At 39.2% G+C, this 15374-nt stretch overlaps 1 protein-coding gene across 1 annotated transcript in view; it reads left to right on the plus strand.

Moving 5' to 3' along the window:
- The window catches only part of necab3 (N-terminal EF-hand calcium binding protein 3), a 37290-nt gene that overhangs the window by 2779 nt on the left and 19137 nt on the right, over nucleotides 1-15374 (plus strand). The window contains exons 2-5 of the mRNA XM_071903926.2: nucleotides 2357-2381; nucleotides 10502-10610; nucleotides 12982-13007; nucleotides 14948-15045. Coding sequence (XP_071760027.1) covers nucleotides 2357-2381; nucleotides 10502-10610; nucleotides 12982-13007; nucleotides 14948-15045 — 258 coding nt within the window. The remainder of the gene's footprint in view (nucleotides 1-2356; nucleotides 2382-10501; nucleotides 10611-12981; nucleotides 13008-14947; nucleotides 15046-15374) is intronic.

The raw sequence follows: 15374 nt of genomic DNA on the forward strand, positions 1-15374 counted from the left end.
CTGAGGTGGAGAAAAAAAATAGAAATCTCCTTGAGAAATTAATTGAATTTGTGTATTTGTATAAAAAAAAAAAAAAATGAAATGAAAAAAAAACTAAAAAAATTGCACCCCTGATAGTAGAGAAAGTAGAATATGATCATTGATGTATTTATGTAGCTGCAGTTCCCCTCTCTCAGGCACATAATAAATAATAAAACCCCTGTAGAGGATAGTGTGTCAGTAGAGCCTTGGAGAACCCACTGTCTTAACACCTGCCATCGTGACATCAGAACAGCAGCGCTCTGGGAAGCATATCTGACCTTTTCTGGGCTCGCTGTAAATGATGCATTATCGTCTCCTGACACTGGAGAGCCCAAAGACACAGCCAAGCAATAAAGCAGTTTAACACTACCTGCTCTTGATTGAATGGATTGGGAGGAAAAACGCTGCTTGGATGGATCAGAGTGGCTACTATGCCATATAGGCAGAGATAGATTACTGATTGAGAAGGAATAAGAAGGAGAGATAGGTCCAGGCCTAAAGTAAGCATGCACGTTACTTGCAAGTAGGGTATGCATTTCAGATTCATGTGTGAAATAAAGATGGTTGGTTGGTCAGAATTATCTTCCCATCATGCTATTAACAGTATGCAGCATTTTGGCTTCAACCACATAACACATAATTCACAGCTTTCCAATTGTCTCCCAGTCTAGACAGATGAATCAAATATAGAACAATGAGTGTGTTGTGGAGTCGTTACAAATAAGTGACCAGGCTCTTGTATTAATCATGACTAAGGCTGCAGAGAGACGGACATTGACAGGGGGCAGAATGGAGACCTTGAGCTTGTTGACATATGGAAAATGATAGTGAGGGCAGCTTCTGCTGTTATTAATAACCTGTAGGTCAAAACTGATGAACATGTCAGTCCTGACCTCTCTCTAACAATGGACAGGACAGATTGAGGGTGAAGATTGGATGGAACGGAATAGAATTGGATAGAACAGAATAGAATATCTAAAATGTATTATCTGCATCGCCAAATGGGAAGCTTCTTTGCACTAAAATGAAGTTAGATTTGATTTATTCATACAGTAATGCTTTTGTTCTCGTTCTGGTGGATAATTGCACTGCATGCAATACACATATACAGGGGGTGAAGAAAATATGGAAAGAGGTTAGTGCCAGCAGAGATTGTATTTGAATTGCAGAAATTTTAATTTGTCATGCTCATATTGAACTGTTGTTCAAAAATTGCTTGAAGCTTGAAAATAAATGTTGAACCGAAAACGATAGCTAGCAGACCGATGAACAAATCATGATGCAAATGAACGCCCACAACAAGAAAAGAGAAAAAAAAGGCGCTTCAATATCAAGTTTTGATAAACAACCTAAATTAATACTGAAATAAACCGCTCAGAAACATTAGCCAACTCGCACAAAACAAGGTCTCTTACCACCCTCCACAGCCCAATGTGACTAAGACAATCAGTAACGACAGCAAAGGTAAGTTAGCTTGCTAGCTAATGTTACAACAACATGATGTTACAACTAACATGATGTTACAAGAACTAACATTAGCCAATTACTTACATTGTTAACAAAGAAAGCGCAGCTCTCACAGTGAACAACTTTGCACAATAGCCTACTAAGGAGCTCTAAGGCAAGTTGTGGGAGAAAGATACACGATTCTAGAGTGACATTGTGCTGATACTCGTAACGGAAAAAGCTCCAGTCAGTACCGTCAATATTAGCAAAGTAGCCGGAGCTACTGCGAGGAGTTGTTTTTAGCCCAGTCTCCCTGCAGAGAGCCCGCGGTGGCTCTGGCTAGTCAAAAGTCAAAACAACAATTAGCCAACCTCTCCACATAGCCTCAGCTGCTAAAGTTGAATTAACTGAATGGATGTTAAGACAAGGAAATGAACTGTGATCAAAATGGGACCGCCGAAGACTGGGGACGTCTTGAAAATAGGCTCAGTCATTTCTCTGTTTTGTTTTTTCTGCCACTTGAAGCAGAGATAGACGTACATTGGGAATATGGACTATGATTGGTCGATTGGTTGATTGACAGCCAGCCAGGCTGCTGGACAACTTTGACCCCAAAAAGGGTGACTCTACACCAAACCCAAACCATAGATTTTTTAAATGAGCACTAAAAAATTATCACACTACATCATGATAAACCCCCCTGCATTTTTTCAAAGAGTAATGAAAGAACTTTCTACAGCAGAAGTCAAAGATCCTAGTGACTGTCTTTTTGATTAATTGCCATGATTCCTAATTATCTGCACCTGCTTATTGCCTTGAGAGAATCCCTTCAGTGATGCTCGGCTGGAAGCGATAACCACATCTCCTTCCTCTTCTTTTTTTTTTTCAGATTTTTCGCCGAGCAGACAAAAACGGTGAGTAAACAGTAAGAACATAACATGTTCGGTGTTGATTAATTTGTCACAATGCGAGCTTGTTGTTTCCACACATTTTTCCTGTTGTCATTGTGTCCCAGGCAAACTGGGCGGAGAGATAAGGGATTTGCATGAATGACTCTTCAAGTGATACTCCTTTTCTGTCTTCATGCTCCAACAAGTTTCTCCACCCAATTAAAATGATGCTGAGATGCTGGATTATAGCCACGACTGGAAGAATGTGTCACACAAAATAATGCACATCTCTGTCGGTTTAGACACAGATGACTGGGTGCAGTTACAAATGAATATGAATCATGTTTATGTGGGCTGAGCCAAGATCTTTGCTAGCAGTGAAACACTGATAAGATGGCTTTATTGGCAAGTTGGCACAAGGTAACCCAACAGGTTTTGGTGAATTTGTTTTGAAAACATTCCTCATACACATGCATCCACACACACATGCACTCATGCTCTCTCTCATTCACATGCACACATTCATTTAATAGATTTTACCTATGAGTCTAAGTGTATGTGTGAGTACAGCTACTGTGTAGTTCAGTGCCTCAGAGCAGATAAAGGCTAAGTGCCTTGCTAATGGGTGCCTCAGCTCTGAGTTTTGGGGATCAAACCGTGTTTCTTCTAGTTACTGTCAGCCTCACTAAGTTATTTTTTGATGAAGTAATTTAGCTTTTTGTTGTACCCACCTTCCCTCAACCTGTCTCATCTAATTCTACTTCAGTTAGTGATTTAACTACATTTCCCAGAATGCCTTTTGACAGCCTCCAGAGAATGTGCCTGAAGTTGTTCCATGAGCTGTGGGTTATATGTATAGTTGGAGAGAGCAATAGCAATAGCGCTAGTAAGAGCATGAGAGCAAGTTTTTCAAGTCAAGAAAAATCGTGAGCCACACCCCTTACTCAAAATGCACAATTTTTTTTGTGACTGTATTACATTATGCTCTATTGAGACTACTGTCAGTGGATAAATTGGTATTGTTTTTTTCTGCTATTAAACTCCATTGTAGCTGCGCTGGAAATATCCTAACGTGATGTTACGTCATCTAAGTTTGGCCAGTTATCCGCAGGAATAAGAAAAATACACCCACAAACAAACTAACCCTAACCCTATACTAACCTAACCCTATCATTACTACATTAATTTTGAGACATCAGTATAATTACCATAAACAAACAAGACCATCGCTGAGAATATTGGCAGCCTCTATTTGCTTCTGTACTGCATTTTATATTGTGAGCCACTGGGCCAGATCTAGCTGCTGTATTGCTTTATGGCACAAAACAGGAAGACAGCTATTGTTATTCCAGCGCAAATGGATCTAAAGCTTCCAGAGTTTCTTGCAATGCCAGATGTTGGAACAAGTGAAAAGCAGATGGAAAACTCACTTCCAACATATTTATCCTCGTCAGTAAAGTGAAACAGAAAGCAAACATGGAGCGACATCAGGGAGGAGGAGGGCAACATCCACTTTTTGACAGGGAGCAGTGGGGTTCATTGGAAATGTGGTCTTTTTTTTTTGAGAATTTTGAGAAACACTAGCTTTAACAATACTGCTGATGTGAGATAGAGGCTACCAATTGTCTCGACCAAGATCTCATTTTGTTTACAGCAATTATACCAAGTTATCACCATTAATTTCACAATATTGATGTTTAAAAATACTACATGTGGCACCTTTTATTAATAACTGATTATTGTATTATTGGAGATTCTCAGTATTATAGTCAAAGGTGATTTAACAGAACAAATGAACCAGATGCCGATGGTAGTAAAACGTAACTATGAAAGCTGGAAACAGACCTATTTCATCTTGTCACAATGCACTAGTTGCCCCTATAGTGAAAATCTCCATAAATATGAATCTTGTGAATATAGACTCTGCCTGACTCACCTCTTAATTTCTGAAAGCAAGATTATTTTATCCCTAAACATGAGATATTACCTTCTTTGTCATAAATAACTGGCCTCCTTGCCTCTGTTGATGCTTATCCCTGTCCAATATCAGATGAAATAATAAGGTGCCAAAGAAAATCAAGCAAGAGTGGACATCAATGGGCCACTGTTGTATTTACAGGGGTCGTAATCAGCATGCCACCAAATAGCAATTACCTCTCAACAGCCCTTAACCTTCAATATGACGAGTCTTGCTGGAGATAAAGTGTTCTGAGGCATCCAGCCAAATATATTCACTGTAAGATCTTCATTATAATGAGCTCAACTTAGATGATTGCCATCGCTATTCAGTTGTGGAGAAAGCATGGGGGACAAGGCTTGAAGTCAACATGATGGTGTAAAAAGAAAAAAAAAGAAAGAAAATATACTGTGCTGCATTCATTACTCTTCCTCTTTTATATTTATTCAGTATTAGTAACTCCACTGGGATTAAGTTGAACATTTGCTATCAACTAAACCAGAAAGAAAGTAGAAACAAAGAAGATGAGATGTATTGAGTAGGAGCGGTAAATCCTTAAGAGATGTCAATAGTTGTATGTAATGTGTAATGTACATACACTACGCATATAAAATATTAAGAACACCTTCTCTATCCATTAATAGACTGACCAGGTGACTCCAAGTGCAAGCTACAATCCGTTATTGAATTCACCTATTGAATTTTCATGAGTCATGAAGAGATGTGGTCGTCACAAGAGGAAGAGAATGATTAAAGAATTGTGCAAGATGTGGTCCGTATTAGGATTATGTTCCCTAAAGTTTTGTACTTACTGTAATTGATGGTATAAGACTGTCTACTACCCATGTGCATAACATCTCTAGGATAATTGGTCAGATTACCTAACCACATTAACTTCACCACAGTTTAATTGGAAAATTGGTAAGCACTCAGATTTTAAGATATTTTATGTATACAGGCTCACAGTTTAGGTTTATCTGTTATTTACACCCTACATCTAAAAAGCTGATGTCTTTCCTGATTGATATAAGATGATCATATTGTGCTGAAACATGTCTTCCACAGATATAGAGATAGAACACAGTGTGCAGTGTGATAGTTTAGCACCTTATATGACAAGATAAAATGGTTTCTCAGTGCTGAATGAAGACTTGAGTGAGAAAAATCCACAGTGTAAAAGTCACTGCACCTTAGTTGATTTCACTTTACTGGACAGAATCTGTGGACTATTGTCCACAACATAAGGAAAGAACCCCTCAGTTTATGTGTAGAGGCGCAGTATAGAGGTCATTGCTGCTCTTCTCTTCGGCTTTTAATGAACCTCACTTCTTGACTGACATCTGTTTCAATATGGAGGAAAAGACCAGTGAGCCCCAGACCATTAGTGACGTGGAGATACCAGAGGTAGTAGGATATGTGGTCTAAAAGCAGCATACAGGTTTATGTTGGGATATGGAGGCTAAAAGGCAGCTTATATTATAGGCTTCCTCACAGATGGCCTTCTGAAACACATTCTAAGTAGAGCACAGATACTAAGAATACCAGAATCAGTAATGGTTGGGCATGCAGTAGTGCCTGGCCGTGCATAAAGTGCCTAAGAATTTACCATGAAGATCCGAGACCCAACTCTCTTAGTAATGCCGGTTGTTTTTGAAGCTGCGGTGTGTCCTTGGGAATTTAGAAACCACTTAGGAGAGTCGAGATCCTCGGCAGCAAAGGGACTGACCTTTGGAGAGATAAGAGTGTGGCCTACTTTCTGCCCTACTTTACAGTACTTCCTCACTCATTTGGTTCTTGTTTACTCTGGTCCTGTGAGCGTCTTGTTTAGCTTAGTCTGACATTTTTCAAATTACACAAGAGAAGGCTTTGTCTCATATGAGCTGTCTGTATCCCTCTGTGTTGAAGAATCGGCACCCTTTACCAATCTCACACTTCGTTTGGAAACTGCTTTCTCACCTTGAAATTCCTTAAGTAATTTTCTGAATGACTATTGAAGAGCAGCCTATGCATATTGCTTTTAATTCAACCTTATAAATATTTTCCTCCATTGTAAAAATGGAATTTGTATGTATGAAGGCTTTAACAGTTTAAATGCTGGCTTACCTTAAAGGGGGATATCACTCAGTTTCAGTGGCGGCTGGTACCATTTTCTCCAGCTGGGGCAGTGAATTTTCTCCACCCACTATCTGTGAAGCTGTGTCGCTATAGTGCTCACCATGCTAGCTACTAACATGTTGCTTTCACTACAAAACAGAGCGATTCTGTGAGGTAATTAATCTTTTGTTCACTGTTGTTGGTGTTCAGTAATCAAGCAGAAGGAAGTCCATGGGCGCCAAGGACAGACGCCCTGCCTGGCTTCTATCTTGTCTTTCTATGTGCAGATGCAGGCACATAGCATGAGCTAATGAAGCCGTTTTAAACCACCTGTCCTGGGTGGAAGTTCTGTGGCAACGCTAGAGACCTTTTGGAAAATACCTAGAAACATTTATTGCATTATCATTTAATACTGGGATTTGTTTAGCCCATTAGTTTCCACATACGTATTTGATATTTTCTTGCAAAAGTAGTCAATAAGTGTCAAGCACTAAGAATTCAATATGGATTTAGTACTTTTCAGACGTTTTATAATCTTACATAACTCCAACATCTGTCCAGAATTTGAAATATTTAACAAAGCTCAGTCCAAATCACAGCTTTTACAGTAAAAGTTTCACTTTTACAAATTATGTTCTTCTTTCAGACATAGCTCTCGTTAGAACTGAAGAGACTCGCTGAGTCTTTAGCTGACAGACAACAAATCCCCACCCCTTCTTCCCCTCTCTCTCTCTCACTGCCTGGCTTCATTTCCCCATTTGAGAGTGCTTTGTTGGCATCTTCTGATGCCATCTGACAGCATCATCAGTCGATGGCTCTAGCTGGATGAGATTAAAAGCAGGAGAGTTGCCACGTGCCATTTATAGTTAAACTAATGCAATGAGGCGAACGTAATGCAAAATTGTTGCGAGACAAATACGTAACATTTCTGCATTTGCGATTGCTTCAACAAGTATGATGTTCACCAGAGGTCTTAGTCATTGAAAATGTGAGAGAAAACACAAAGGCTTCTACATAAGCTTCAGAATAGAGAATCAAGATTACTTTTTCAACCAGCAAATCCACTCTTTGGACATCTTACAGTGGCTCTCTCTGCCGAGTAAGACAGTTGAAGTTATATTGAACATACAATGCCCTGCTATTATGGGCTGCTCAGTATCTTTTCTCTCCATCCTGTCCGTCTCTGTAATAATGGATGAATTAAAGCACATAGAGGCCCAGGTCAATGTGTTCTTTTGGGTCACCCTCTTTTCATGAAGAAGACATTTAACCCAGAACTGTCAGAGTGAATCGAGGAGACTCCCAGTAGTCATCATTAGTCCATCAAAGAGAGCAGACGATCAGAGAGTCACTTCTGAGCATAACTGCTGTCTGTCTTGTTGGTTTGACACCCCAAACACGGGAGGCTTTCCAAACACAGGCCTTTGAGAGGATGAAAGAGACATGCGGGAAGGACAGTTTGGTGTCTGATCCACAAACTAACCGCAGGCTCCAAAATACAAGAAAAGCCTACATGAACCGAGGCATACTAATATTGTGAAACTGTGACATTGCAGCATGAATAGAACTTCCCCAAATGTCCTCAATGTAAAATTCATGTTAATTTGTTCCTTTGTTTGATAAGATAATTATTTTCTGTGGTGGTACAATCCTTTTTAGGTTTCACTTTTCTTTGTTTCTCTGACAGACAAACAGAGGCGCAGGGCTGAATCAGATAACCTACAGCTTGGCAAAGACACCCTTAATCGTGCAGAAATCGCCCTCACAGGCAGGGAGAGTCTTTAAATGAGTAACAACCTTTCTTTTTTCCTTTTTCTTTTTTTTAAATCACAGAGCATGTGTTTAAAGTCCAGTTGTCAGCTTGGTGTTGCTCATTAGCAATTTGCTGTAAAGCGGAGGAGGAAAAAAAACAGAAAATGAGAGGGAGATACAAAGACTGTTTGAAAAGAAAAGGTGGGCAGAGGTGGCAAGGGGCCTTGCGCGTCTGGGCCAGCGCATTACTCATTCTGGTCAGGGATAATGATGAGCTGTGTCACAGAGGCTCCAGCTAAACAGATGGTCTTCAAACTCGCCCTTGAGTTCCCGGCTTTGCTGAATCGGCCAACTGGAACTCCATGGCATGTTAAATTGTTGTCATTTCTTCCTTGTCTTTGTTTAGACAGGGGTAATATTTGGGCACATTACTCAGCGGGGTTATGATGCCGGGCTTTATGAGGTGTTTGGAGAGAGTTTGCTCTTTGTCAGCAATGGCAATGGTCAGCCTGCCTGGGGAAGGTTTGGAGCCGAGGCCAAATAAAACATGGTGATAGTTCCCTTATGGATGCAATAATGACATGGCTGGATGGCTTTCTGTTTGTCTATGTAGCTGTCTGACTCTCTGAAATCTCAATCTGTTTGCCTGACTCAACAGATACTCCAGAATAATACACTCATTTGTCTGTGTGCCCATCTTGGCTCCATCATCATTTCGGTTGGTCTGTCTGTCTCTTTGACTGACTGAGTAACCGAGTCCCTCCAATATCTTTCTGACTGCCTGTCTGTCTGTCATGGCTCTGAAATGTTCTTCCCAGACACCTACGTATCTATCTGTTGGTCTGTCTGTCTGTCGGTCTGGACTCTCTTATGAGGATTAAAATATCTAGCTGTCTCTCTTTCTGGCAGGCTAGCTGCTGACTAATCTGTGTAATCTCTGCCAGTAGACAGATTGATAGGCTTAGGAAGGAACACTCCTTCACAGATCACAACTTTGACAACCAAGCTATTTATCTTCTGCTATTGATTTGTTCTGTGCACGGTCTGTCACAACACACTGTGCTCACAGTAAACTACTCTCTGCATAATCAAGGAATTCAGAACCACTGACAGTCTGTAGTTTCTTCCATTTTACAGTTATATTGTTTGGTGAATTTACAGTATGTGCAATAATGTAGTTATAACACATTATACCGTGCAATGCTGGGTGGATTGCAATCTTAATGGTTTGAACATCTGATTTGATAATGAATAATATGTAATAGATATTGGTTAAAGCTAACAGCGAAAAACAAAGTTGTTATGTTTAGGGTGCATGCCACCAATCCAAACTGAACTAGAAATAGCAATAAAGTGTGGATGTGGACTACAGAGCGACAGTAGAACGGTCAGAAAAACAAGGTTGCAAGTAAACAAAATAACTAATTTGCACTCAAATGGTGCTCAGCTTGTTAGAATAGCAGGCTGTCACGCCAGACAGATTCAGAAAAAGGGGTGTAGACACAAGTGAAATAATATAATATGTTGAATGTTACAGGGAATGAAGCTAAATAATTTTGATCATAAGCAGTTTCTGGATCATTAGTAGTTGAAGAATATCAGTGTTATAAGTGTTATAAGTGGCTACATGTTACAGTCAGCAGTGTGCAGCATGAACATAAGATGCTATCAAATAAAAGTGCATCATCCTAAGAGACTGAAGTAATTTAGTCATGATTCAAATATTTTCTGTTAACGTGCAACAAATATAAATATAAAAAAATACATATTTGTGCTAACCTCATCTATTTTTTATTGATACATATGGTTGACTTAACCACCAAAAAATGTGTTTTGAACATCTTGACAGCTGAGAGGGGTTGCCACACAGAGACATCCTCAGCATGCATTACTGTGCAGACAAAAACAACTTTTTAGGTTGTGAATTGGTACAGTTGCTACAAGAAATGATAAGTTAACAGAAATAAATTGAAGCTATTGTCCCTCTAATATAAATGGTGCAGAACACACCTACTCCACCACCTCAAAAAGTTATTAGATGTCCAATCAGGTTATTGGTGCTGTTGGAAAACAATCAGAGGACAGCCACATGCAGTCCAGTGGTTCTTTCAAAGTGTGATTATCATATTCATAATTTTCTTCTGAATATTCCTATCAATAACTCATGTAGTAATCTCCTGAATTCCCTGAAAAAGTTTCTGATCCTGGGCTGATTATAGTTTCTTTATTCTGCAATCTAATAATCTAATCCAAGGATGAAATGACAAACCAACACTGTTAGGCTGCTAATACTTTCTTCTCTTTGTAATAAGGTATGACTATGCTTTCCTTTGTATTTCAGATGATGGCAAGCTGTCCTTTGAAGAGTTCAATGCTTACTTTGCGGATGGTATCCTGACTACTGAGGAGCTACAGGAGCTTTTCTACTCCATAGATGGACGGCAGAATAAGTAGGTTCCTTTCAGAAACTGGGCTCTGCTTTAGTACAACCTTCATAATTGAATGATGAAAATGGTCGATATTCAGTCTTTTGTTTTAAGCGGTCACCTTAGATTAAAAACTGAAAGGATAGATACTTCACATCCTGTGTACTGGTAACTGTGAATCCTCATGATTGAGTGATGAAAATGGATGTTTAACCATTTGTCTTCCATTGTTTTATTTGCACCGCATTTAAATACAGTTAAATGGAATGTGAGCATAATGTTAACCTGTCAAAACACGTCAACAATGTGTAATACAATTGTAATAATTAACTGTTATGCAATAGGCTTGTTTCTAAAGTAATATTAGTAATAGAAAGCACTTTTTAAGTCATAGTTACAACTTAGTTCCTTGCCTTAAATAGTAATTTGTTACATCACTCCTGACAAACCTAATAATATACTAGAAAGTGCTATTGAGTATTGCTACACAATACTGTTTAATTTGTACATGCTACAGGGAAAAAGTAGCAAAACAAAAGACTGTAATGCAAGTTTTAGGAATTTGAAGGAAGAGTAAATGTGTTTGTTTGAAGTCATCAGTCACTGGGTAAAGACCACACAGCCGGAAGGGTGATTTCACTTCAAATGAGCCCTGCAATCAAGCTCAAGCAGGCTAAATAATGTTTTCTCCCTCCCTTTTGACATGGAATACTGTGGATTTCACCAGGCACTTCAAAACCTCCTACTCCAACATTGCAATCAAAGAAATCAGCCTCAGGGTAATTGTTTAAGTCACTGGTCTGCAGAGAATATTTAGCCCAATGCAGCCACAGGAAAAATCCACTTCAAAATGCAGCTTGTTCTTCCCGAACCATTTCTCACCTGTCATGGGTATATGTAATGGTTTAAAGTTTCATCCCTTTTCCAAAGTCAGTTGGCTTTATTGCCTTTGGCAGATTGGAGATTTATATTCATGGGGCACTTACCGACCTGTTTTCCCCAACATGGACACATTCACAATGTACCAGCATTGGAAGTCTAAGCGAGTCTTGTTAGCTTGAATAACCTGGCTGTCAAAGCCCTTCTAGCAGCTCAGGTGAAATAATGAATTTGCTGTGATTGTTCAAACACACACTCTCACAAGAAGTCACTCACAGGGACAAACAGACATTCACACATGCGCACACGCCTGGCAGTGAGCATAAACAAACTCTCACACACACACATACAAACATATTGAGACCCCATTGGAGTGAAAATGACTTTTTAAATAGTTAAGTAATGTACCTAATCCTTCTCCAAGGAGATGATACTGTCAGTTTGTCTTCACCAAATATTAGCACCCTGTTACCCAGTTGGTGTTTGGCTACAATAACATTTCATCCCTGCTTCTTTTTGCCAGTTCCTCCAACACTTACTTTGGGACATGACATTTGGCTAGGACTGTTACCAATGTGGTCCACCAACCCTCACAACTCTCACCAAGCTCCTGCCCATATCTTATCTTATATTTTGTGGCAGTTGGAATGAACTGAACTCTGATTTACATACTTTAAAATACCACAAGGCAGCAATTCCCATTTTGGCCTATCTTAATCTATAACATTAATAATAATAGGCTATCACTTATGAACCGGAAGCATTTCCCAAAGCTGGACTTTGGTGATTATGCTAAGAATCACATAACTGAGAGAGCAGTTTACCCCTTTTTGTCAGAACAAAAAGTTTCAGTGAAGAAAAAAAAATAGCCAGACATGTGGGGACTTACTGTGACTGTTAAAATGCAAATTTCCCATCAGGAGCCTACTGATGAAAGCCATGGGTTGTTGGCCCATGGACGCTGTGTGAGCTTTCTAATAGCACAAGTCATTAACCAGCTTTACTTATGGTCTTCAACTGACAGTGAAAATGAGCAACAGGGGAACTCTTATATAGTAATGGCCTACCATCCTATCAAATATTAAGTATTACTGAGAACAATTTAGCCTCCCAAGTAGTCATTCCTGCCATGTCTGGTAAACAAAGAAGCAATTTGATTTGAATGTTTTTTACAAAACAAATGTAAGTTCAAAAGAGGTACTGCTACCAGAACTGAGCTGACATGCATTTAACAGAAAGCTACAGTATATTGTTCATGTGGGCTGGTTAAGTGCAGAACAGTCATTTCTGTAGAGAACAATTTGATGAGGGAGGAAGTTAATTTGTAAGGTTTATGGTTTTTGTTTTGTGTGCATATATTCCTTGGCTAAGACTGAATTTCTAGTCACACAGTTCTGAGCCACACAACCTCTCTAGCACAAATTAATTAAGAGAGCAGCACATCTTTGAATTTTCCCCAACAATTAACTTTCACCATCTCTTCCCCATTTACCTCCTCCTCTGCTCCGCCCTGCAGCAATCTAGACACTGACAAGCTATCAGGTGAGTACGGGAGTGCTTTGTCTGTTTTAATGTGTCTCATTCCTTACGTTTCTGTAAGACTGCAATCTTTCAAACTCACCAACAGCAGTGCCTTTTGTCTCATCTGTGGATCCACATCTTCACTTACACAAGTGATGGTAGCGTTGAAAACAGCAAAAATTCCACATTCTTTAAAATTTGTCATCATCATCACCACCAACACCAACACCACAACCATCCACCCGCACCACTGTCTTTCTTCTTTAACTATGGAAATACAAATTTTGTCATAGACCTGTTGCCCTATTTTTAAAATTCATCTTAATATTTAAGTGGGTGTCAGATGGCCTGAATAAAGTGAAGAAATAGGACAGAGACCTGTAAATACCGGGAGTACCCAGAATAAAACTTATGCATAATTTATTGAATGGCAATGGCATCTCTTCCGTCTGACGTCAAGGGAAGTTGACTGTCTTCCATCACTGAACATCCCTTTCATCTCAAATTTAGTTCACTGACCATTTATCAGTCTCTGCTTTGCCTCAAGGCAATGATGCATGCACAACTTTTGGAGGAAGGGTTAGGAATCGGAGTTGGGGTAAAAAGGGTTAAGAATTGGTGTTGGGGTAAATACTTAAATCCAAGTAAAAGGTGTGTAAGAAAAAGGTTGTTCTTTTTCACCCATCAACCTTGGATCAATTTGTTGCCCATGCGTCAAAGAACAACCAATGCACTCTTTGGTTGTAGTAGTAATACTTCAGCCATTCTGTTCTTTCCTGATATATTACAACTTGCTTGAAGAACCCCCCACACACAGCCTCCTACTTGTATTTCAAACATTTTATTGAAAAACATTCACTGTCTCAGTCCTGTGAACTTCTTCAGGTGTGACAATAAATATGGCAGCGTGTGGGAGTTTCTTTTGTAGGCTACAAATTTGTCTCTAATGCACCTGTCACCAACAGTACAATGGGTACAAAGAACCGAATGTTGTAGGATTAACACAACACAGTCTCATAAAATTTCATGACATGAGCAGGAACTCTGAAATGTAGATTACGTTTTGTGGACACAAATTACAGTATGTGAACATGACATTCACATAATCCAATTACCAGTAATTGGATTATGTGACAATAGCAGGAATTGTATACGCCATTTTCACCTGTTTGTCACATGAAAAGGTTAGCTGATGGTTAAGTTTAGTCAAGAAAACCATTTGGTTAAGGTTAAGCGTAAGGTTTTGGTCATAGTAAAAAAAAAAAAGAATCGCTTAGAAATAAAACTAAAACCGAACCACAATGCCCTTACTTTCCTCAGCACTACTTCAATGTCAAACTACTGTCTTGTTCTAGTCATGTCTCCTTCACATAATCCTTTTGTGGTGTGAAAACATTATTTTTTCACTTTTCAGCATGTATTTGCATTTTAAAGACATTCTGCTCATTTCTCAAAATTTCAGAAATCCGGGCTCAATTAAAAAGTTTTGAAGGATCACCCACACATTTGGGGATTATGACTGTCAGCCGTTTTTTTTATTCAGACTGTCCATTGTGTATCCTGAACCTTCAGAATACACAATATAAAACTTTAAAGTAGCCGCCCTTTGCCTTGATGGAAAGGCAAAGGCTTTGGAAAGAAAGTCATACATAGGCATCAACTTCACTATTTATATTTGTCTTAAAAAACAAACTTCAAGCATTTAAGCATAAGCCAGATCAAAATGGCTTTAAGATAATGAAAAACACAGTGCATCCAATCAGGTGTGTCCAAACCTTTGACTGATAGTGTATATCCATTGTCACAATCTTCTTAATTATAATCTGTCGTGGCAGCATTCAAAAGTGTTTGTCACCAAGTTTTAAGTAGTGGCTTAAGTTTGCAAGAATGGAGGAAAATTTTGATTGTTCTGACAGTGTTATAATGATATCATTGACAGCTTGTATTCTGTCTCCTGTTAGATTATTTTTCTCAGCACCTGGGGGAGTATCTCAATGTCCTTTCAGCTCTAGAGAGCCTGAATGTTGCTATTTTAAAGGCGATGGATAAAACTAAAGAGGTAAGCTTCCACCAGAATGCATAAAGGCTTCTATTTTTGCTCAAGGTTATGTTGTCAATAGATTTAGAATGTGCTTTCTGTTAGTTGTCTATGAATACCCCATAATTAAATCTTTCCTTGCCAACATCTTTGATAGTATTACGACCCATGCTGAAGAAAACATAAAGACATAAAGGTGTTCGAACAAGTGCACACACACACACACACACACACACACACACACACACACACACACACACACACACACACACGTGTTTGATGCTACAAATGCACTTACTGCTGATTCATGCCTATGAGAGTAAACGCTCCCCTGCGCAGATGGAGCCAAA

Source organism: Centroberyx gerrardi, chromosome 5, assembly GCF_048128805.1.
Source record: "Centroberyx gerrardi isolate f3 chromosome 5, fCenGer3.hap1.cur.20231027, whole genome shotgun sequence".
NCBI classification, from domain to species: domain Eukaryota; kingdom Metazoa; phylum Chordata; class Actinopteri; order Beryciformes; family Berycidae; genus Centroberyx; species Centroberyx gerrardi.